The sequence below is a fragment of the Podarcis liolepis genome (assembly GCF_965112155.1).
Source record: "Podarcis liolepis genome assembly, chromosome: 3".
NCBI classification, from domain to species: Eukaryota; Metazoa; Chordata; class Lepidosauria; order Squamata; family Lacertidae; genus Podarcis; species Podarcis liolepis.
The window spans coordinates 60,093,913-60,117,718 of NC_139557.1; the positions used below are offsets into that span (position 1 = coordinate 60,093,913).

The window sequence follows — 23,806 nt, forward strand, 5'->3', positions numbered from 1 at the left end:
TTAACATTGATAAAATAAAGAAACAAAAGTATTCCTTTCTACAAGTCTTCTTTCACTTACAGTGGTACCTTGGTTCTCAAACTTAATCCATTCCAGAAGTCCGTTCCAAAACCAAAGCGTTCCAAAACCAAGGCACGCTTTCCCACAGAAAGTAATGGAAAATGGATTAATCCGTTCCAGATTTTTAATAACAATCCCCCAAAAAGCAATTTAACATGAATTTTACTATCTAATGAGACCATTGATCCATAAAATGAAAGCAATAAACAATGTACTACAGTCACACAATCAATCAATCGGTAGCTGAATTGGGTTCCACGCAGTCACACACAAACAAAGAGCCACACAAACGCAAAATAAATAGCAAAAAACAGACGGACGTTAAGTGTAACACTCCACAAGGAAGTGTGGCACTCAAAATGGAAGTGTAACACTCATATCGGAAACGTAACCCTCAAATTGTCAGTGTAACACTCCAAACAGAAATGGAAACGTGGCACTCCAAACGGAAGGGTGGCACTCAAATTGGAAGCGTAACACTCAAAGCAGAGCACGTTCAACTTCCAAAAAAAGTTTGCAAACCGGAACACTTACTTCTGGGTTTGCTGTGTTTGGGTTTCAAGTTGTTTCAGAAGCAAGGCATTTGAGAACCAAGATACCACTGTATTTTATTTCCTGAATGAAAAAACTGATTCCAAAGCTTCGGGTCCTCCTAGGAGATGGATGCTATTTTGCCTGCATCCTCCCAAATCATCAGTTGAAAATGGTTAAATTCTCCCACCTCACTTGTCTCCACTAAAGGAAAACACTGGGCAGGAGGAAAGAGTACATACAGATTTGTGACTGACCATTTCAGTCTCCAGCCAGAAAAATAACTTTACCAGAGACTTCCTTTGCACTTTCATTCACAGTGCTTTTTCAGAGGGAAGGAACTGGTATCAACTGAACAGAAAAAACAAAGCCTCAGATAGTTTATCACTTATCATACTTCCCTAATCCCTGCACCTATCCTTCTAAAATTCTGCAGAGTAAAGGAGTAGAATGCCCTGCTTGGTGGAAATGGCTGCCTCTGGAACCCTCGCTAGGAGGAAGGATGCTCTTAAACATTTTGCCGAACTGTATTGGCCAGTAAATTTGTGGAAAGGGGCTGTTTAAATTTTTACTGCAGTTTATAAATGGTATTAAAATGTGTATCACCCACACTGATTAACCTACTACCATATGAAAATATATCCCCAATTGCAATCGCTTGGGAATATATATTTTATCTACATACAAGTGGAGCCCAGAACCTTATGCAGAAAACCTGATGTAAATTTTAATTTACAATAATAATAACAACAACAACAACAACAACAACATTTGTAGTTGGTTAAAAACAGTGAAGGCAGTGGCTTGTGAAACTGAACAAAATCCAAGCAGAGTTAAATAAAGGAGTACAGTGCCTGCCACAGTTTTTTGCTACTTCTCTTGTTCCCAGTCTTCCACACACAATGTCCTTCAACTTGCATATTGTGATAAGGAGTAAAATTTCTTTCCCCAACCCCATTTTATCCTCACAAGAAGACTGCAAGGTAGCTTGGCTGAAAGGAAATGACTCACCCAATAGGCTTCATAGCTGAGTGGGAATTTGAACTCGAGTCTCCCAAGGACTCGTCTGACATTCTAACAACTACACTAGTCCTTACTAGTTCACCAACATCTTCCATAGTATTTGAAAACCTAAGAAAGGGAATGGATCATGCAGAACCAAAGCACAGGAAGGGGGTTTGAAGGCGAAATACATTCACTTGTGAAGGAATCATAGGCATAGATTGGTGTCAATGCCTCATGTATGCATATACAGTGGTACCTCAGGTTACATACGCTTCAGGTTACATACGCTTCAGGTTACAGACCCCGCTAACCCAGAAATAGTACCTCGGGTTAAGAACTTTGCTTCAGGATGAGAACAGAAATTGTGCTCCGGCAGCGCGGCGGCAGAAGGCCCCATTAGCTAGAGTGGTGCTTCAGGTTAAGAACAGTTTCAGGTTAAGAACGGACCTCCGGAACAAATTAAGTACTTAACCCGAGGTACCACTGTACAATCAGACACACTGAAAGATGTTATCACTTCAAATCAGTAACCTCTGGGGATTAGCTGAATGCTTTGGCGCTATCAACAGGCATTTTTTTAAGTACATATATAGAATGACAAGGCATGTAACACAAGAACATAAATCTTTCTTTTCACTTCTCCTCCTCCTCCCCCCCCCCTCTCTCACACACAAAAATTCTCAATAGCTTTCCATTTGCATATCAATGCTTACTCAGGTTTGAAGTCTATATTCATATCTCATGCCATTTGATGATAAGGACAAAAATGCAAGAAATAATCTATCAGGAGATCTCCTTAGTCTGCCAGAAATCACTTCATTAAAAGCAGCAATCCCTGTCAGTCCCACAAAGTGTTGTATAGGAAACCAAATCTTATTAATCACACCTCTTTCAACATTGCTTCTTCAAATACTTTTACTGCAGGGTCATGTATCAAAGGTTAAATAAGCGCAAAACTCAAACTCCTCCCCTGCACATAGAGGCCAGATTTATGATTTGCCTTGCTAACAGGTATTCCTTCAGTAGCTAAAGAATTTATAACTCCAATACAGTATTTATGGCAAGTGCCAATGCAAACAAGTGAAAACAATTTTGCCTCTACTCATTGACTCTTGTAAATAATGGTAATTGTTCAAATATTTGCTTTTTGACAGAAAAAGTTGTTTTTACAATGAAGATTTCAGGTATCAGAAAGGCATTAAAGATCCTGAGTGTCACTCAAAACTAAAGCAAATGTTCCATTCTGCACTAAAATAAACAAACACGGTGAATATATTTAAACATTTTGGTTCTCTTCCAAATAAATACAAGCCCAACAAAAAGTCTGACCACCTATTACTGAGCTTACAATGCTCAGGGTTTAAGAACTGAAGCATCTCAAGGTGTCAATAGCTGGACAAAGCCATCACCTATTTCCAAATCTGTCTGAAAATTCTCATTTCCGCTGCACTTTTCCACTGAAGATCTACCAACGCATTCACAAAAGGGTATATGGAGGAACCCATCTGCCACAGGACACATGCTCCAATATCGAATTGCAATGATGTGTGGATTCCTACACTAATTGGTTATGACGCATCAAGCATGCAATCTTTGCCCTCTTCTTGTAAACCTAATAGAAGACCTTGCTGGATCAGACTAAAGTCCTATCTAATCCAGCATCCTGTACTCTCATTGGTCAATCAGACTCTTCTGGGGAACCCGACTGCAACAGCATTCTCCTCCCTTGTGATTTCCAGAAACTGATAGTCCAACACATACTGCCTCAACTGGAGGCAGTACACAGCCATAATGGCCAATAGCCTTATTGTCAATTAATTTGCCTAATCCTCTTTTAATGCCATCCACATTAGCAGCCATCGCTATATCTTTTGGTAGCAAATTCCAAAACTTTAATTATGTGCTGTGTACCACTCCCTTTTCTCCATCCTGAAACTTCCAATATTCAGCTTCAACAGAATGTCTCGTTTCTAGAATTATGAGCAAGAAAATCTTTTCTCTATCCACTTGCTGCACACCACATACAATTTTCTAAACTAAAAAGGCTGAAAAGTTGCAACCTTTTGTCACGGTGGAGTTGCTCCAGCCCCTTGATCATTTTGGTTACTCTTTTCAGAACCTTTTCCAACTCTACAATATCCTTTTGGGACATGAGGTAACCAGAATTTTACACATATTTACTCTTGGCTTTTGAAGGTGCAATCTTTGTTTTAGGCCAACAGGGGCAGAAACCTTTACACAAAATGCATTTTGAGGTCACATACAGTGGTACCTCAGGTTAAGTACTTAATTCGTTCTGGAGGTCCGTTCTTAACCTGAAATTGTTCTTAACCTGAAGCACCACTTTAGCTAATGGGGCCTCCTACTGCCGCCGCACCACCGGAGCACGATTTCTGTTCTCATCCTGAAGCAAAGTTCTTAACCCGAGGTACTATTTCTGGGTTAGCGGGGTCTGTAACCTGAAGCGTATGTAACCTGAAGCGTATGTAACCTGAGGTACCACTGTATATTGGAGAGTGCACTGATCAAGCCAGGATCTTGCTCTTACCAGCGGCTCTCAAATTTCAGCAGTGCCCTGTGTGATGCTAAAATTCAGCGCTCCCTTACCTATCAAGCTCCTTTCTACATCACTGCTGTGGGTCCCAATGGCACTGGTACCCAGTCCTGCCAAACCAATCACACTACCCTAAAACCACCTTTGCTCTTACACAAGTTCAGCATACACACTTTTAAGAACATGGAGCACAGGGCTTATATCAAGTTCCATACAATCTTTCTCCTGTGGTGTAAATCAACCTCACCTAATGCATTTTGCTTAAATCATTAAAATTTGAAGTGAAGGAAGAGGCTATAATTTTTATTTTTTAAAAAATGATAGCCTCTTCCTCCACTTCATATTTTATGAACATGTGTTTATTTATCTGTGGGATCTGTGGGACAGATGCTTGTAACAAAATCCACCTTATTTCCTGCAGATGAGGAAGCCATTGTTAATTTAAAAGGAAACAGGAAAACTTGATCTGAACAATGCCTTAAAAGGAAAAAAATCAAATACATTTATTTTTGAGTAACAATGCCAAGGTATGTTTATGATAAAACCAGTTGTGTGCCCTTACAGAACAGATTTATTACACCAAACAATTACTGTTGTTTTTTCAGCAGTTGGAAACAATGTATTTTAAGATGATGCATCAGCAGCTGGGCAGAAATAATTCTGGATACAGTGGAAGTAAAAGACTTATCTAGCTGGCATCATTTTGGAGGGCAGGAGTGGCGTAAAACCAACTGAAATCTAAGGTTTGGAGAACACTGGCAATTCAGAGCTGAACATCAGGCTACACTGGAAATGTACACCTGTGCCCTCTGACACCAGGCTCCATCTTACAATACACGCATGTTCAAAAGCACAGCCAGGTATAAGACAAGAAATTTTGGTATCTACAACTGATTATAGCAGGAGGCTGCAAACTGTTGGCAAATCTAGGTAGAGAAAGCATTAGCTGATTAGTTGGTAAGTGAGTGAGTGAAAAACATAGCGCACATGTTAAAAATACACCAACAACCTGAGGGAAACTTTATAAATTGTCAAGGAGAGAAGACTGTCCAGAAGTTTGAAGAGGCACAAGAAAACGTTTCATCAAGGATTCAGTAGCTTGGTGATCATTCAAATGTCAGTAGTTCAGAAATTCAGCCCTTCATTTTCATAGCATCTGTCTCTGTGTTAAGACAGCCTAGACAGCAGTTTTTGTCCATGCCATTATCCTATTGGCTCCAGCTTCTATTGTTAAAAGGTTGCTTAGCATAATTTGGCTATCAAATGAACAGAGTTCAAGCACGCAAGGCCAACAGGTTACTCATTGTATCTTCACATACACTGTCCCTTCTCACGCAGCGTTACAAGAGTGCAATACTATGCACATCTCAGATACAAGTCCTCCAGAGATCAAGGGGGCTTACTCTTAAATAAGTTTCCAGGCCCAACTAAACATGCTCACATTGGTGTTTAACCCCTAAACGATTTAGGTCCCAAATATCTGAATGACTGCCTCCTACCCTATAGACTCTCTGAGGTGTTAAGGTGGCAGTTTAACCACCCCTGGAAGCACAGAGCACTGCATTCTATGTGGCAGCTTCCAAAATGCAGAAATCCATTCCAACGGAGGTGCCTCAATATTAATCTTCATAGTTTATGTCAGTTGCTGAAGTCACAACTCTTTACCTCTAGACCTTTGATAGTTAAGGTATTTTGTTTTTTTGTGACCCACTTCTATTGTTTGATGCACATTCTTTGGTTTGTTTTCAGTTGCTTTATTGGATTTTAATGTTATGTGATTATATGGTTGTAATGCACTCTGAGACCTTATGCTGAAAAGTGGGTAAGAAATATTTTATAAATAAATGGGAACAGGCTTGCAGCATAATAGTTTCTTAGCATCATTAAATATTGCACTAGCCATTGGCCTTGACATTATTGAGACAAACTTTCCACATAAAATTTCTATTAGAAAAGGCTACCATAAAATCTTTCATACTAAATCTATTCATCTCAAAAATGCTATTAAAACGTTTCCCCTCAGAACGGATCCTAAGAGGTCTGTTATCTAAGATCATAAGAGGTCTATTATCTATCATATCCTCTAGTTCTTTCTGTTTATTCTGCCTGAATTTTCCTTGCAGGTAAAAAAAGGGGTGGTGAACCTTTTTCAGCCCAAGCCCACGTTCCTTCATAGGAATGCCAGCGGTGGGGGCCAGACAGTACAAGAAGGTTGACAAGAAGTCTAGTCTTGGGCACACACAAAAAGAGAGCATCCAAACAGAAATAACGGAGAGGCAGCTGGAGATGTGAGACCCGATTTCTGGAGAAGCAGTTCTGGGGTAGAGGAAGCTTGGCATTATCTGCATTTAGATGACACTGTAAGGCATGGGATTTGATGAGGTCACCCACGGACAACATGGAAAGAGCATAGAACCAACAACAGATCCTTTTTGGGCCCCAACAGAAACTGGAAAAGCCAATGTAGCATTTTCATATATGAATAGGTAGGAAAATATGTTTCTCCCGGCCCACTGCCATAATCCTCTGCCTAGTTGTGCTCCACAAACTTTTGCCTCCTCTATACAAGAGACATATTTAGTCAGAAATAAGTCCCCTGACTACAGAGGATCACATGCATCACATGTACTTTTGTCCTGGGAATAAAACCATGACAAACCATCATTTGTCAGAGCACACACGGCTCTTACATATCCAGCTGCACAGCAAAAGGGCAGCTCATATCATGATGTACCAATATAACCATTTACTTCAGAATAATCTCGTGGAATTCAAAAGCATTTCAGAACCATCAGCTATCATTCTTTTTATCCTAAGAGCACATATATACAACAGTATAGCAGCAAAAAACATTTCTTTACAAGTGAAGATGTGGTTCTATACATCTCGCATTGCTACTTTATCAATGAGCAACACTTGTTAGCACATTTTTAATCTTATCACTTTACTGCAGGTCTAAGTATCACTGTAACCACTGACATATCAGATAAGACACATGATTCATTCTCACCAAATCTGTTTCACTTGTTCTCCTGGAGACCAAGTAGCTGGCACAATCCACATGGCAATGTGAAACAGCCATACCAAACGAAACGTGGCAGCAAGAGATCTATGATTGGAACTCCCAATGGGTTTAAAAAAAAATTTTTAGGGCAAATACAAGGGTAGAGGTGGGTGCCAGATGAAAAGGGATAACCCTGTGTCATTGTCCCACTCCAAATCACTTCCTGGAGGTGCCATTCCCAAATAGGGAAAAACATACAACTCTGATCTCAGATTGCACTTTTCCAGAGTATCTGCAGAACTCTATTACGCTGCAGTACACAGCTGTTTTTCCTATATTGGAATTCTAATTGGACGACACTTAAGTTTACAGTTGCTAGCGTAACGGATTCCATACACACAAGCCCCATATTCATTTTCCATTGCTCAAGTTTTATGAATGGGATTAGAACCTGATTAACCATGTTAAAGCAACAGAAAACCCAGCTGGGCTTCGGGGGGGGGGGGGACCTGGAAACCCTTGCATCTTGCTTCGCACAATAAATCCCACGCAAATTATCAAAGAAAGTGTACGCTAAGTATTCAAGCAGCCTAACAACATTTCTTCATGTCAGATCAAAATAACCTCATGTTGCATCTGGACATAACTTTGGGCTCGTGAGGAAAGCGGTGTAAAACTAAGCGCTCAAATGCTTTCTTGGAACGAAGCCTTATTAAGCACATCTGGTGTGGGGGAGGATTAGAAAAAGCAGCCGCTGAAGAGGAAGTGACTTCCTTCCCATCCCAGAGAAGGAGTGCTTAGTGACAATGTAACAATGCTGGCAGGCTCATGGGATTCAGATGCTCAACTCCAAATTTCAATTTAGCAACACAGGCGCTGATCTCATCTAGATTATTTGCGGCGACAGCTGTAGCAATAGCTGGTCACTATATCTGCAGAGACAGGGACTCCCACCACTATAAGTTTCTTCTCAAGAGGCATGGATGCAACATGAAACCCAAAAGCGCCTGAAGGGGCCTCATTTGAATGTCCACCAGATCCTGCCGTGATCCACCTTAAAACTCACAGGCTGAAGGTGTAGGTGGCTTGATTACCACCAGGAGGCTGGTCTCCCCCTCCCCAGATGTTGTTGGTTTTTTAAACAACTAGCCTGATTAGGTAAAGGTGCCCCTGACCGTTAGGTCCATTCGGGACGACTCTGGGGTTGCGGTGCTCATCTCACTCTATAGGCCGAGGGAGCCGGCGTTTGTCCACAGATAGCTTCTGGGTCATGTGGCCAGCATGACTAAGCCGCTTCTGGTGAACCAGAGCAGCACACAGAAATGCCGTTTACCTTCCCACCGGAGCGGTACCTATTTCTCTACTTGCACTTTGACATGCTATCGAACTGCTAGGTTGGCAGGAGCAGGGACTGAGCAACGGGAGCTCACCCCGTCACGGGGATTTGAACCGCCGACCTTCTGATCAGCAAGCCCAAGGCTCTGTGGTTTAACCCACAGTGCCACCCATGTCCTGATTAAGGGGGATTCAAAAGCTGGCACACTGCTTTGTGACTTTTCGGTTTGTGTAATAAAGGTTCTTGCTTTAATAAATCTGGGTTTATTTATTTATAGGCCAACAACATGCAAGGAGTAGAGGCAAAAGTGAATGGAGCCTGCTGGATCAGGCCAAAGGCCTATCTGGTCCAACACTCTGTTCTCACAGTGGCCAACCAGATGCCTATGGGAAGACCCAAAGCAGGCTCTGAGCACAACACTCTTCCCACCTGTGATTTCTGGCACCTAGTATTCAGATGCATGCTGGCTCCAACAGTGGAAGCAGAACATAGCCATTGTGGTTAGCAGCCTCTGAAAGCCTTATTCTCCATGAATTTGTCTAATTCTCTTGTATAGCCATTTAAGCCAGGTGAAAAAGTACTTCCTTGTGTCTGCCATGCAACTTCCAACATTCAGCTTCTTTGCACTGCCCCAGGTTCTAGTACTGAGAGGGTGGGAGAAAAACATTTCTCTGTGCACTTTATCTCTGTACATGTATAATTCTGTATCGCTCTAGCATAACCCCTCCCCCTACTTGCCTTTTCTCTAAACTGAAAAGTAGTAACTTTTCCTCATAGGGCAGTTCTTCCTATCCGATAATCATTTTGGTTGTTCTTTTACACACCTTTTCCAGCTCTAATATCCTTTTTGAGGTGAGGTGACCAGACACATACACAGGATTCCAAGTACAGTCACACCATTTATTTGTATTAATACTATTGCCATTCCAGCCACACAAAAGCCAGGCATTTCCACACACACACACACACAGAGAGAGAGAGAGAGAGAGAGAGAGAGAGAGAGAGAGAGAGAGACTCTCCATCTAGGAAGAGGTATTAGATCAGTTTGAAGACACATTCTAGGGAGGCAGAAGGAACTGAGTAGAGTGCAGAGGAGTACCAGTGAGGAATGTAGCCTGAGGCAGGTCACGGCCCAGGAAGAGTCCTGAGGGTCAGACAAATAGGCCCTCTTCAGTATTGAGGTCCCCCACCCTGGAATAAGAATCATTATTACAAAACTAAAACCTGATATTGTAAGAAAAGCTGCTTTCCTTGAAACACACACCTATATCAGGACACAGTGAACGGAGGTTGAATACGCCCCAATCCTGTAGAAATTGTTCTACTTCACACTTGTCTTTCCTCCCAAACCCCACATAGGTGCCTTTAGGAGCAAAAGACTCCACTCCAAGAGTATTCATTCTATTTTCAAGCAAGCTTTCTTGTCTGTGATGGCCTCTAGTTTATGCAGTCAGTATTTTGACACACACCTCAGAGTAATAAAAATGTGTTGAGCTCATTGGGGGGAAATGATGGGGAGGGGGAACCAAAGTGCACATTGCAGGAAATACTGTTTGCACCAAGGCAAGCAATGGGAAAGGGGTTATTTGTACTTGCAAAATAGCCTAATAATTTACTCTTGCTATTCTTACAAATTATTATTGAAATAATTATTAAATGTGTGTGTTCTTCCTTTTAACAATACAAAATGCTGTTTCTTTTTTCCATAGGCAGTCCCAGAAGAGAATGAACAGAAAGCTAGTGCCTCCCTCTGACATAAGGTAGCTCAGCTTTTCCCCCACCAACACCTTCCATTCATTGCTGGATCCTTGTAGTTACTTGGAAGGAAAATCCCTTTTCACGCATAAGTTTTTATAACTACATTTATAAGAGAAATTGAAAGAAGACTAATTCTAGGTAAACCTCTTAGACATTTAATGTTTCCTCAAGTAGCATTCTAATAATAAGAAATAAGAAATAAATAATGCCTACATCAAAGTTAACTCAAAATCGGCATGACGCATTTAGAGGAAAATATGCTTAGGATCGGAGTGTAAGGGCAAGACGATGATATTTCTCCTCCAGAAATCGAACATGCAGGTGCCGCTGGCTGAATTTCAGGACTTTTGCTTTGGGTGCGCTACCCTCCAGTATTTAGTACACTGTCTTATTCCTCCTCTCCCACACACACAAAATTTATACGCCGCTTGCTCGTTCAGAACAAAGCAAAACAAGCCCTCCAAGCGGTTTACAAACCCCAGCCGGCATTAGCTTTTACTTTCCACCTGTTGCACGCTCGACGGCCGCGCCCCAGGGTGGTGGAGCTGCCGGCATTCCTCCTGACCGTCCTTTAAACTTTGGTCACATGGCCTGACGCAGCCCTTCGAGAGAGGCAGCCTTTTGTACCTGGCTCCAGCCACCCTGCCTACGTCAACAGGTAAGCAGGCAGGCAACCCTCCCTTGTCCTCCTCCACGAGCACCACCCGCGCAGTTGCCGCGGGCGCCCCTTCCTTACCTTACGGGGGACGCGCCCGCCGCCTCCTTGGCGCTGCTTCCCGGCGCCTCGGCATCGGCGCTGCTGGGGTGATAGGCTGTGAGCACCACCCCCTGGGAAGCAGACCAGCGGCTCATGATGCGGGCGAGGGCATCGTTGTTCCTGGACTGAGCGCAGCGCCGGCGAAGTTCCTGCCTCGCCCGGCCGCGGGGCGTATTAGCTGGCCGCGGGCCCGCCCCCTCGGAGGCGAGGCTGCGCTTCGCACTGGGCGTCGCGGGCGAGGGGAGGACCAGCCTCCGTCCGGACCGCCTCCAATGAGATCTTCGCAGCCTGGGCCGAGTACCCCGGCCGCCTTTTTTCCAAGCGAGTCTTGCTCTCGGGCGACCTTTTCATGAGTCAGCCGCATGTTTACGCTCGTATATTCTTCGCGCGGAGGGATTTTACGCCGGCCTTTCCCCACTCCAGCCGGGAGCGTCGCTTTGCCTTTTCTTTTTTCTCCCTTTTTTCTCCACCTCCTCCTTCCCAACTGATTGTGTCTTCCGCGCAACGCTTCTTAACCCCTTGCTCGCAGGTTTCCTTCTCTCAGCGAAGGGATCTCAAGGATGCCGTGGCACAAGCCAATCTATGATTGGCACGCATGGCCATCTCAGCGTTTCCTCGCCGCTTTAGCGGGACGTTCCTTGCTCGCTACATGGAAACCAGTATTGATCCCGCTACTGTGCTAAGTCAGGTGCACTCAGCTCACGGGCTTGCTAGGTTCGGACATTTGTAAAGAATCGTTTATATACGAGAAGAGCCAAACTAAAACTTGGAGTTTCTGCATTCCTCAAAGAAGTTTTGGAGGCACATTTTAAGAACGTAAGATGAGCCCTACAGGTTGAGGCCAGAGGCGCATCTAATCCACTACCCTATTCTGCGGAATTTAGTTTGGGTTTTGATAGGAATGTGCTGTGTGTAATTATGCAAGCCATTGCTATTATCCTTTGTTGTTCTCCCTCTCTTTAGGAAAAAGGGTCTTCGCTTGGCAGGTCACTTCAGGTAGCTATGAGAAAAAGGCATTCATGGAATCATAGCCTGTAGAGTTGGGAGAGATCGAGAGGATCATCCAGTCAAACTTCCTGCAAAATCTCTTTCATTCCCTCCTTGTTGCTACACAGGCCAAGCCCTTACATTAAAAATAGATTCAGAGTTACTCGCTAGTGGTCATCCATTACACTTTTGGCAGGGTTAAAAGATGCCTACTGCAATTATGGTTATTTGAGAATAGGTCTGGGATTTCCTGAATTCGCTCTTGTACAATCTGTCTTGGAGCAGAGTGCATCATTTGTGAATCAAGACACAAACAGCAGCTTGGACAATTTGCTCCTATGCAACCAGCTGAATGATGGGTTGTTTTTTGATTCAGCTTACCATAAGGCATGTGTAATAGGAGGTGGCTCCCAATTTATTGTTGGGCCTCAACTCCCATTGTTCCTGAAAATTGACCATAGTGGCTGGGGCCAGGTCCTGCCCACCCATGAGGCAAGCTGAGGCAATTGCCTCAGGCGGCAGGATCACAGGAGTGGCAGTTGCTAATGGTGCAATTCCTGCCCCCGGCCCCCATCCTGTGCCTATCAAATGAATATTCATATAGAAAATGAGAAGGGATTAGATATGAACCTGCCCTTAGACTTGATTGGATTGCTCAGTACTGGATATATATATATATATATATATATATATATATATATATATATATATATATTCCTTTCACTCCTGTGAGATATGGATTTTTTAAAAGTAAAATAAATATGTATTTGCCTATTTATGTAAAAAGTAAGAAAGGTAACACAACTTGTCAGAGCCAAACACAGCAATTGCAGTGAAGCAGGCATTAACATCTCAGTCAAAACCATGGGCTGGCAGAACAATCCTATCTGTTATTCAAAAGTGAGCCTCAAAAAGTTCAGTGAGACCTGCAGCCTAAATTGACCTGCTGCCCACCGGGCATACCTCAATGTGATCATTGTCATTAAGTGTTACAAACTTTTAAAAATTATCTTTCCTGTTACCTGAGCTCCTGGAGGATAGACACCTGTGTAAGTGAAGTAAGGAAATCATAGACATGGTACAGCACAGTCCTTACCTTGTCTACTCAGAAGTAAGTCCTATTGGATTCTGTGGGACTGAACTTCCAAGTAAGTGGGAGTTAGGATTTCAGCCTTAATAGAACATTGTCTTGCCATAACTCTTCTTTGAACATGTGCTGTACAACACTGAAAGGATTTACAACTTTGATACCATGGAAGTATTCATTGTTTTAACTGCATACCAAAAGCTATCCTCTGCTACTAAACATCCTACAGTGAATAAGGGGAAAAAACTTGAGGGAGGAAAGAACATAGAATCAAATGTATATAATTTACAATAAATATGCAATACAGACACGATGTACAAACAATACAAGCCTTTGTTGTACAAAACCTTTGAACACAATACAATTCTATAAACTAAAACAGGATACAGATTGGGCATTCTAAAAATAAATATGCAAAAGCTGTCTTTCATTTAATAGGAATCTGAAAAGATTCCACAGCTAAGGTTGAACAAAGCAAAGTTTTTACATGTTGGAGTATGCGAAAGCAGCTTGATCCAGCTGAGCTGTCATTAGGGACTGCTGAAAGAGACAGAATTGAAAATGGTAAAGGAGGAACCACCTAACCGCATGCTGATGGCACAGTGGGACTCAGGAAGGATTAGAATGACATCTAAAGAGAATCAGTAAATATTTGCCACTTTCAGAATTACAAACTCCTGTCTGCAGATACTGAACAGATTTATTTGAGAATATTGGGAAGATAAAAGCATGATTGTTCATTACTCTCAAATTTAAAACATAGTTTTTAACTGAAACTCTCCCCGAGTGAAAAAAATGTTCAGTGCTGAACCAAGCATTTGCATACAATTCACTAAGAAGAGAGTAACAGGAATGCTGAAATATATTCAAGAACTTTTTCTCATTGGTGGATTCATTAACTCTTTAAAGTGTGCTTGGAAAGCAAGGATGAAATGTGTCTTATAAGACAGAATGTGCTTATTACCATTAAAAAATACAATTGAGGTTAGTGCACCTTTCAGAATGGATCTATGGCTACAATTTTATGCACAGTGCACTGAACTCACAGGGCCGTGCTTCCAAGTAAACATGCATGGAATAAGCCTGTAAACATCTTTGCCCTAACACACCCAATGTCGCTGCTGCTGAGACACTATGATTCTTTGTCAAGTAGCAGTTAGCTATTGTCTGTGCCATCTCAAATGTAGTGATGTGGTCCCAGAACGCCTAACGATGCTGTGAGGTTGCTGGTGATGCACAACACAAATCCGTGGCCAAGCCAGCTGCAGTCTATGACCCATTCATATTTTAAACCTTTTTTAAAAAAAACTTTCAACGCTGAGTGCTTTTACTTTCTGTATCCATAATGGATTAGAAATATGTCTTTGTGCACTTCCTCCCTTCCCAAGTTTTGAGCATTAATATAAGTACCCTCCTCCTCTTCCAGTTTATTCTGAGGAAATTTCCATTTCCCTGTCTTTATTAGCAGGTTATGAAGATAAGGCACCAGGGGTAAACAATTTTGTCTCCAACTTGCAGGAGTTTCCCAAACTTCTCAGTTTCCCAAGAATTAGGGGGCCATGTAAAGTCTGGTGGGATGCAAAGATCTGCAACCTAAACAGAAAGCTGTGCCATGCACACAAATTGGGAGTTCTAATGGAATGAACAGCTGTAAGAGCTCACACTAACACCAACAACTGCAAAGACTTATCAAGGGCCAAGTCTCTCTTTTAAAAGATCTTCGGGTCACAGAGAATATCACAGTAGACGTAGCTCATAAAATCGGCTAATTAAACTACACTTAGTGCAAAGGTACGTAATATCAGCACAAACTAGGCCATGTAACCTTGTAAAGAGGTGCCTGGGTTTAACAGTACTATAACATGATTTTGCTTCCTGCACTACTGCTCAAGGCCACTTGCCTCATTTTCTTTAATTGTGTTATGTGCACACTTGAGCATTTGTTTCTTTCATCTGGTTGTATTACGCACAACGTTTTGTTGGATATTAAAAGAATTCAATAAAAATGGTGATATTTATATTGGTTAATACTCTTTCCACAGGCATGCGGGGACAGATAGCGATCTCTCTGTAGTGCAAATTCAATATTTATTTAAGAAGCAAATTTACTCTGGTGCTTTTACAAGCTAAATCTGGCACCTCCTGGCAATTAAACAGAGGCATATCAGCAACGTGACATGGGAGGAAGCGTCACTGAATTTCACTGAGGTTATACAGGTCCGAATGTTCAGCATTTTAAACTTCTGTCTAATCTTTGCTCTCTTAAATAAAAGATTAATGGTGAAATGTGGCAGGAATGTACAGCTGTAAAGTACAGACATAAGAGCACCCCTATAATACAGTGGAATTTAGGGGAGGGGAAGTATAATCCATGTTTCTACGTTTCTTAAAATTTGATATCTCAGTACTCATGAGCTGTTTCTGTTTGCAGATTAATAAACCAATAAATTAGAAAAAGGTCGACTTGCAGTTAGTTAAGGCTACCAATCAATTGAGGTACCAATCAATCTTGCTTTTATGTGACCAAAATAAATCCTGCTGGTTTAGACAGTTGTTTCTGCATGGCTTAGCTGTAGATGCATTGTAATTAACTGTATTTAGTACTGGTACATGACTTACTTCACATTCAAAGCTAATGCAATATTAAAGTTCTGTCCACACGTTAAATAACATACATAAAGAAATGGAGCTTGACCCTTTTGTCCCACAGATACTTTAAAAAGGGTATGTTGGTGCACTCTGGTGGTTGCTTTTGTAACTATTTTTAATAAACAAGTGGGATGAGAGGAAACAAAGATACCACTCTTCACTAAGTAGTCACTTCATTGTGCAATGAATGACTATCCTACATATATGGAAATCAATGGAATTTCCTACCAAGATGTATTAACCTTGATCCAGGAACAGTGCTAGATTGTATGACATTTGTATGTAAATATCCCAATATGCAACAGACTGCTTTGCACTGCCTCTGCCATAACCTGAAAAAGAGTAACCAATATTTATTCTTGGCTTATTGCTTGTGGTTTGTTTGTGGGAGATAAATCAAAAACTTGGGTTCAGACATACTGCTATGCCATACTGTGGCTTAGCTCTCAGTAGCATGGCAACTACAGGAGGGGTGGGGAGAGAAGCAAAGCAGCCATGATTTTATCATTGCATGCACTTGCTCATCAAGCTATAGTTTGACTCAGTATTACATGCAAATGAGACCACAGGCTGCTTTACATCACAGGCTTACAAATAGCTTTTTTGAACTGTTTTATATGCCACGCTGCCCCTTTTTTCTTTTATAAATTCAATGTGTCTGATGGTTTGCAGGTCCGCCTTGTCTGACAGAGCACCCCATAAAGAAAGAAAAGCTCTTTTTCAAGTGCATTTGGTCCTGCTCTATGAGGATGCTCTTGAAATCAGTTCATCCTCCTTGAATTCATCTTCTAAGTGCATCAGCGCTTTATATTTTCTATGCTATACTCCTTGTTATGTTTTTGCCACTAGAGCTGAACTATATGCCTCTTTATTACTACAGTACACCCATTCACTTCTGCCAAATTGGTCACTACACCCAATACTCTTCTTACAATCCTTTGTTCTCATTTGTTTCTGCCCCTATAGTTTCAAACTGGAACCTGTTAAACAACGGGGGAAATAGCCCTCTCTCTGTGGACTAGAATTCTAAACACTGTCATTTAAGTCACTTTCCAAATCAAGTGTAGGGGGTGGACCCTGCATGAATTTTCTGAGTTCTGGCATGTGCTGTGGATCCATAAGATATCTAACCATTTGCAAGGAAATGTCGCAAAACAACAACAAGAAGCCTAGAGTTTTACAGTGTACAGACAGCAACCATTTTAGGCGTGTCCAATTTCTCTCACACACACACCACATGCCTCTTTGTCAAGCTGAAAGTTGGTATTCTCAAAATTTTCACTCATATCTATAGTAAATTAGACAATGGGCAATTTGTCCCCCATTAATGGTATGCTTCATCTTGCCTAAAGGTAGGGCCAAGCCTGTATTTGCCTAGCACTCTGCCAGCTCTCATTCTGCAGACACGGAGCCCCTACAATCGGCTCATCATTAGTGAAGCACAATGTCTACAACACTTTCTCTGTGACAATGAGAGGCAGAAACACAGCTCCACCACCAGCACCCCACATGGTGGAGCAAATGCTGGGCTCTGGCACAGAGGCCCCAAAGGCCTTGTTGATGCTGATGCCAGCCTCCCTTTTAATTTAAAACCAAAAACAAGTACAGGTAAGTGATTTTACATACCAGCACTCTAAAAGGAAACATCTGATGAGGTAGCTGCAACCACAACCATAATAACTTTCTCAGAATGCTTTTTGGCCACAACATTCAGTTCAGAGGCATTCTGAGAAATTAAGATGGCGCTGCTGCAATGGATTCTTCACCTGGCACTTCACTTTTCAGAGCTGGACTGTCTGTTGCTACCACCTTTCCCACTACTGCCTGCTATTCGCAATGAGGGAACTGCCAGAAGGCCGTCGGTTGTAGACCTCAGTGTCTAGGCTGAACAATAGGTACAGAGACACTCCTTCAAGTATACAGGGCTAAATCCGTTAAGGGCTTTAAAGGTCAACACCAACACTTTGAATTGTGCTTGGAAATGTACAGGGAGCCAATGAGTTTTAGGACCGGTGTTATATGGTCCTGGCTGCCATTCCCAATCACCAATCTGGCAGCTGCATTCTGGATTAATTGTAGTTTCTGGGTCACCTTCAAAGGTAGTCCCACGTAGAGCACATTGCAGTAGTCCAAGCAGGAGATAACCAGAGCATGTGCCACTCTGGCGAGACAGTGCATAGGCAGGTAGGGTCTCTGCCGGCATACCAAATGGAGCTGGTAGACAGACAAACTGGACACTAGAATTGACCTGTGCCTCCATGGACAGCTGTGAGTCCTAAATGACCCCAAGGCTGTGCACCTGGTCCTTTAGGGGCACAGTTATCCCATTCAGGACCAGGGAGCCCCCCATCCCACCCCTGCTCACTCCCTATCCCTCAGTTCTTCTGACTTGTTGGGATTCAACCTCAATCCATTAACTGCCATCCACCCTCCAACCGCCTCCAGACACTCACTGACTCTCTGTATGATAAACTCACAACGTATAATCATAACTCAGAAATCCTAGAGCTTTTGAAAAATATCCATTCCTGTATTCCAGCCAGAAATGTAATGAGGAACAAATTACTAGAACTAATTTTAGAATACTTTTCAGATGTTTCCAGGTGGAAAGAGTTTGCAGTTGCACTGAATTGGTTGCTTGCCATCTGCTGGCTGAAATATAATGCTGCTGCAACGCAAAAGCACTTTCAGGAGTTTGTTAAATTCAAATGAGAGAAGACTTGGAGTATCAGTTAGCAAACCATTTCAGAGAGTAATGAAGTTCTCGTCCTGTATCACCTGCACCTTAATACTGGCAGATGGTAGGTGGGCATTTTGACCACCTGCTGTATTTTACATGACTCATGACTTAATTTGATTTCTGAGGCAGCCTAATTTTTAAAGGAAAAATGGGCAGGGTTTTCTCTCTCTTTGCAACTCCGTCTCTCTCAAACCCCAAACCAAAATTCCACTAATCTGTTCAGGAGGAACAAGGAAAGATGTTCCTATTCCAGCAAGCATTCAGAGAGTAATGGCAATGGTCATTTTGGCCAGACAGGATATTATTATTATTTATTAAATTTATTGGGGGGTTACTAAGGCAACACCAAGCAACTTACAATACACAAACAAACAAACAAACGTCAGTGCCTACACGCAGTGTGTGCAGCCCCAGGCGCCCACAGTCCTGGGGCCAAGCCGGAGGGCCTGCACTCCTCTGTCTCTCTCCCATCAAAGGTCATCAGAAAAGGCAACCAAAAAAGTTTCCAAAACAAAACCGAGCCTAAACCCCAATGAAAATGGATCTAGAAAATCAGTTTAATCCAAGATAGCCTGTATCTGGCATGCAACTACTTACTCAAGAACCTTGCCCAAGAAGGGGAGATTAGCATTACAGTAATAACTCTGGTTATGAACCATCCTCCTTGCGAATGCTTCGGGTTACGAGCTCTGCTAAGCCAGAAGTAGGCGCTCCTGGTTGCGAACTTTGCCCCAGGGTGCGAGTGGAAATCACATGCCGGAGGCATGCACGCAGCGGGAGGCCCCATTAGCAAAAGCGCACCTCAGGGTAAGAACGGTTTTGTGTTGAGAACGGACCTCCAGAACGAATTAAGTTCATACCCTGACACTGACTGAGATGACTGGCAGAATCCGCGATCAGAAGAAGAAGAATGGAAGAAATTTAAATTCTATCTTAAGGACTATTATAAACTTGATGAATGTTAGAATGTCGAGGTTTTGAGAAAGAAAGGGGTACGGCGACATAAGACTTGACTGAAGGAAAGATTAAGAAGATATATGTTTGACAGAACTATTTAGAACTTGCTGGAAAATTTTGGACATTAGGATGCAGAAAGGGGAGGTATGGGGGAGTCCGAGAAACAAGGTTTATGAAAAAAAAAGGTCATGAAACTATACGTGTTTGTATGTCTTTTTATATGTTTGTATTGTTTTAAAAATTTTGTAAAACCAATAAAAAAAATTTTTTTTAAAAAAAAGAATTAAGTTCATACCCAGAGGTACCACTGTACTGACCAAATTATTGACCAAATCCAGGTAGGGTTTCTTAAGGAATGGCCATACTTATCACTGTTTCCTTTCAGCAGACAGAGACCAAGCCCTCTTACAGCTGGCTGTCCCCTCCCCACTAGTTTTTCTCAACTATGATTGGCAAGAGACATGGGCACAAGTCATGGGACCCGGATTGAACCAAGCACCTTGTCCACATCCTTGAGCCTTACAAATTTAAACTCATCCCACATAACAGAACCAGACAGTGTTCTGGACACCTCTAGAGATTCATCTGCTATAACAGCAGTCAGGATCCTGGCAGATACAAGCAATTTTATCCCCAAAACGCTTTGCAAATGAGCCACAGCAAGCCACCGTTGGTTCTACCACCTCCTTCAGCCCACTCTGTAAAAGGCCCCATGCTACCTGGAAAAGCTCTGCCAGAGGGCACCATGAAGATGCAATGGAGGAAGCAAAGTATGCATTGGTTGTCACTTTCACTGCCACTGAGTAGGCTTGATAGCGACCAATTGTATTCAATTGTGTTCAACTGTATTAGTCTGTAGCTTTCCTCCACTTGCGTTGAAGCTGTTTCTCAGCTTGTTTCATTGCCCTGAGCTCTGGTGTACACAAAGGTACCAAGCGGGATATACAAAGTGGGAGAGGACACAAGGGATTATTGTGTCAATGGCCTGAGCCATTCTCATGTTCCACAAATTAGCCAGCGCTTCAACAGAAACACCAGTCATATTAGCCAGAACATTTGTTAAGAGTGCTGGGAATAGTAGCTCTGTGGGAGTAAACTACAGCTCCCCGGATTATTTGGGGGAGAGCCATGTGTTTTAAATGTATGGTGTGGATGTCACCTTGTTCCATCTAGCTTTATACAGTATTGTCCACTGGATGGAAGCAGCTCTAGAGGATTTCAGATAGGTCCTATCAAGAGATACCAAGGGTTGAACTTGGGCTTTCTGCTTGAGCTAGTGCCCTCTTGTGTCTCTGGTGAAGAATGCCCATGCATATGAAATCTCATGCTACAACAAATGAGCATGCTTGTTTGGGATATATCACAGAGCTCTTTTCTGCTGATCAAGCCATGCCTTGCTTTGTGAGGCAGTCTGGAGTGCCTGTGGAATTCCAAATCAGAATGGCTAGGGGATTACAAATATTACTTGTAAACTATTGATACAATCAGTATTAATTACTATTCATTATGAATCTTTATTTATTTAAAAGGGAAGTGCTTACTATTTTAGAAAATGAGCGTTTTATATATATGCACATATTGCAAACATGTAAATTTCAATTTGTTTTCATAAGCCACACAGGGAAAGGCAGTCTTTTCTGTGCTGTATAGTCTGATCTGTTTTGAAGAGATTATAAATATATTTGTAAATTTTTTTTGTTTAGTTGAGACACCATATATCTAATCAAGATTTAACACTGTTTGAACACTTATCTGAAGTCCACAGACCTCCTTTAAATTTGAATATGAGAGTTTTTTCTGATTCTGGTGAGTTTAGTGTTATCTAAATTTCAGTGAATTTGCTATTACCATAGTAAACATCTCTTGAATTTGGATGCAAATGAAAGAAATGTTAATGTAGACAAGATGTCCTGTGATCTAAAACCTAATTCTTTTCCAACAATGGTAGGACAGATTTGATAACCAGAGCATAATGGTCTGCTCTGTTAGTCAAACCAACAATTAAATGTGGTCAGAAAGGGGAGGGGGGTGTTTACTCTGGTTGCTAAGCAGTGATTCATCATTTGTGTTATAATCATTTGTAATATTTGCTCTACATAATCAATAGATAAGAAACCAAGTTACATCTATCTATCTGGCGTCCTTTAAAAAATCATCATGTGTGTCATAAAGTTCAGGAATTTTCAATTTTTTAAAATAAATGCATACTTGGACAATCCAAAGATAAGCACTTGGCCATCCTTCACCACAAGTTCCCAGGGCAGGTTGCAATAACATAATATACAAACCAATAAAATAGCTGCAATTATAAAAACAAGTAAAACCATTCAAACTAGAACAAAACAGCCCTTTGCTTTTCATAAGAGAAATGTAAGTGTGTCCTTAATTTTCTCACTGAAGTTTCATTTTGCAGGTTCTCCAATTATTTTTAAAATATTTTATTTGCCACTCATTTGTAAGCTTTTTAATTGGTGTGCTGTGTGTGGAAGAGAAAGAAATATTTTAAATTTCTAACTTTGTTAGCTCCCTTGAGTGGTTCAGCCCTGAACTAGTCAGTAGGGGGGGGTATACTTAATAATCCATTAATTAATTAAATCAATGGCGCCCAAAAGTGGATTATGCCCCCAGTGGGTGTTATTTGGTCTGTGATATACCATATTTTACCATGTATAAGACTTGGGCTTCCCCCCCCCAAAAAAAAGGTTTAAAATTGGGGCTCGTCTTATACGCAGGCAGTGCTGAGGGGTGTTTTCTTAATTTGGAGTACCCAAAAATAAGGGGCATCTTATACATGGGGGCATCTTATCCATGGAAAAATATGTTACATAGTATGTTTTATGAGAGTTACAAATGGAAAATACAAGTAACAATTAAATAGTCTTTAAAATATCATTCAGTGCAGATGTTCATTCAAAAGAGCCTTTAACTCCTCTCCCACTTAGAATGGAGGCTCATATGGGCTCCGTGCACCCAGGATACCCTACGAGAGAATAAGTACATGTGGTTCACCACTCTCCAGTTTATCTCAGAATCAGTGTAATAAGAGAGCTGGGGGGGGGGGAGAGTGTACAACCCTTCACTAATACACTTTCAGGGTGGCTAACAGCCATGCGACTATTAACACAATAAACAAAATAAACAACACAACATAATAATGTCAACCAACAGGGGTAATAAGAAATACTGAATTCAGTAACATTTACTTCCTGGTAAGTGGATTTAGTTATAGATCGCAGTCCAGTGCTGCACAAGTCTGCTTCCCATTGACTTCAATGAGCCATATTCACATATTTGTGTGTAGAGGATTGCAGCCTTCAAAATCCACCCCTCTGCTATTATTGACAGCGTCTTTATGTAATGTGCTATACAAGTATCTTTTGTAATATCAGTGACCGCTTTGCTTATGAATACTGTCTTGTTTTTTATTGGTCTGCCCATTCTTTGTCTTGCTTTGTTTGTTCAGTGTTTCTCATATTAGTCATTTGAGCCTGTTCTACCCATTTCTGTCTCCTTTGTTCGTTGTTCTAAAGTATTATTTCACATTGGCTGTGAAGTTATTTAATTATATATAAACATATTTTAATTGTGTACAGCGTTTTTATCAACAGGGAAGCGTCCTAAAAATAGAAGGAAATACTTTTGGTGTACTATTTTTATATTTTGACTTACACCCAATTTGCATAGCAATATTAGTAGTGGAATCGTGGAAGCTACATAATTAATTTGTTAACAGAACAAGAATGCTTAACGCAAATCAGAATATAAATACTTTTTTTTTTACAATTAAAGCAGTGCATTAGCACACCTATTTCAGAAACTATAGCAGCCCAAATCTAGTATGTTAGTTAATCAGTGCACAAATGAATCAGTTTAATTTGCTGCAACTAAGTAAAGTTGTTTCTGGGCCACCCAGAGTCACCACAGTTTCTAGGAGGGAATTGAGAAGAGACACATTAGGAGAAATCCAGAACCATCAGGCTCAGCCCTCAAAAACCTTTCAAGCTGAATGTTTGATAACCTAAAATCTTTGATAACCCATAGTTTTCTACTATTCCTAGTAAGGTGGCCTAGTAAGGTAGCCTAGTAAAATGTTAGTCTGCTGCAGAAAAACCAACAAAGAGTACTGTGTCAGTCTGGAGACTAGTACATTCATTATGGCAGACGCCTTTGACGGACTACTGTTCACTTCATCAGATGCATGAAAGCTTGTGCCTTAATAAATGCATTAGCCTTTAATGCACCACAAGGCTCTTCGTTGTTGTTTTTACTAATTAACTAGTTAACCTAATGAAAGGAGATGATCAAGGACAGAACTAAAATGGATTCAAGGGCAACAGTCCCTAAAGATGAAGCAGAGAAGAAATTTGAACTGGATGTCCTA

The 23,806-nt window shown here is 41.5% G+C and overlaps 1 protein-coding gene across 4 annotated transcripts in view; it reads right to left on the bottom strand.

Moving 5' to 3' along the window:
- ARHGAP18 (Rho GTPase activating protein 18) overlaps positions 1-23,806 on the bottom strand; it is a 63,809-nt gene that overhangs the window by 35,322 nt on the left and 4,681 nt on the right. The window contains exon 1 of one of the 4 annotated variants that reach the window (XM_083498146.1): positions 10,985-11,203. The exons of 2 other annotated variants lie outside the window; for them this stretch is intronic. In XM_083498146.1, the coding sequence (XP_083354272.1) occupies positions 10,985-11,100 (116 nt within the window). In that variant the 5' untranslated portion in view covers positions 11,101-11,203. Of the gene's footprint in view, positions 1-10,984; positions 11,204-23,806 lie in introns of those variants that run through there. One more of the 4 variants, XM_083498145.1, reaches the window with a different exon arrangement.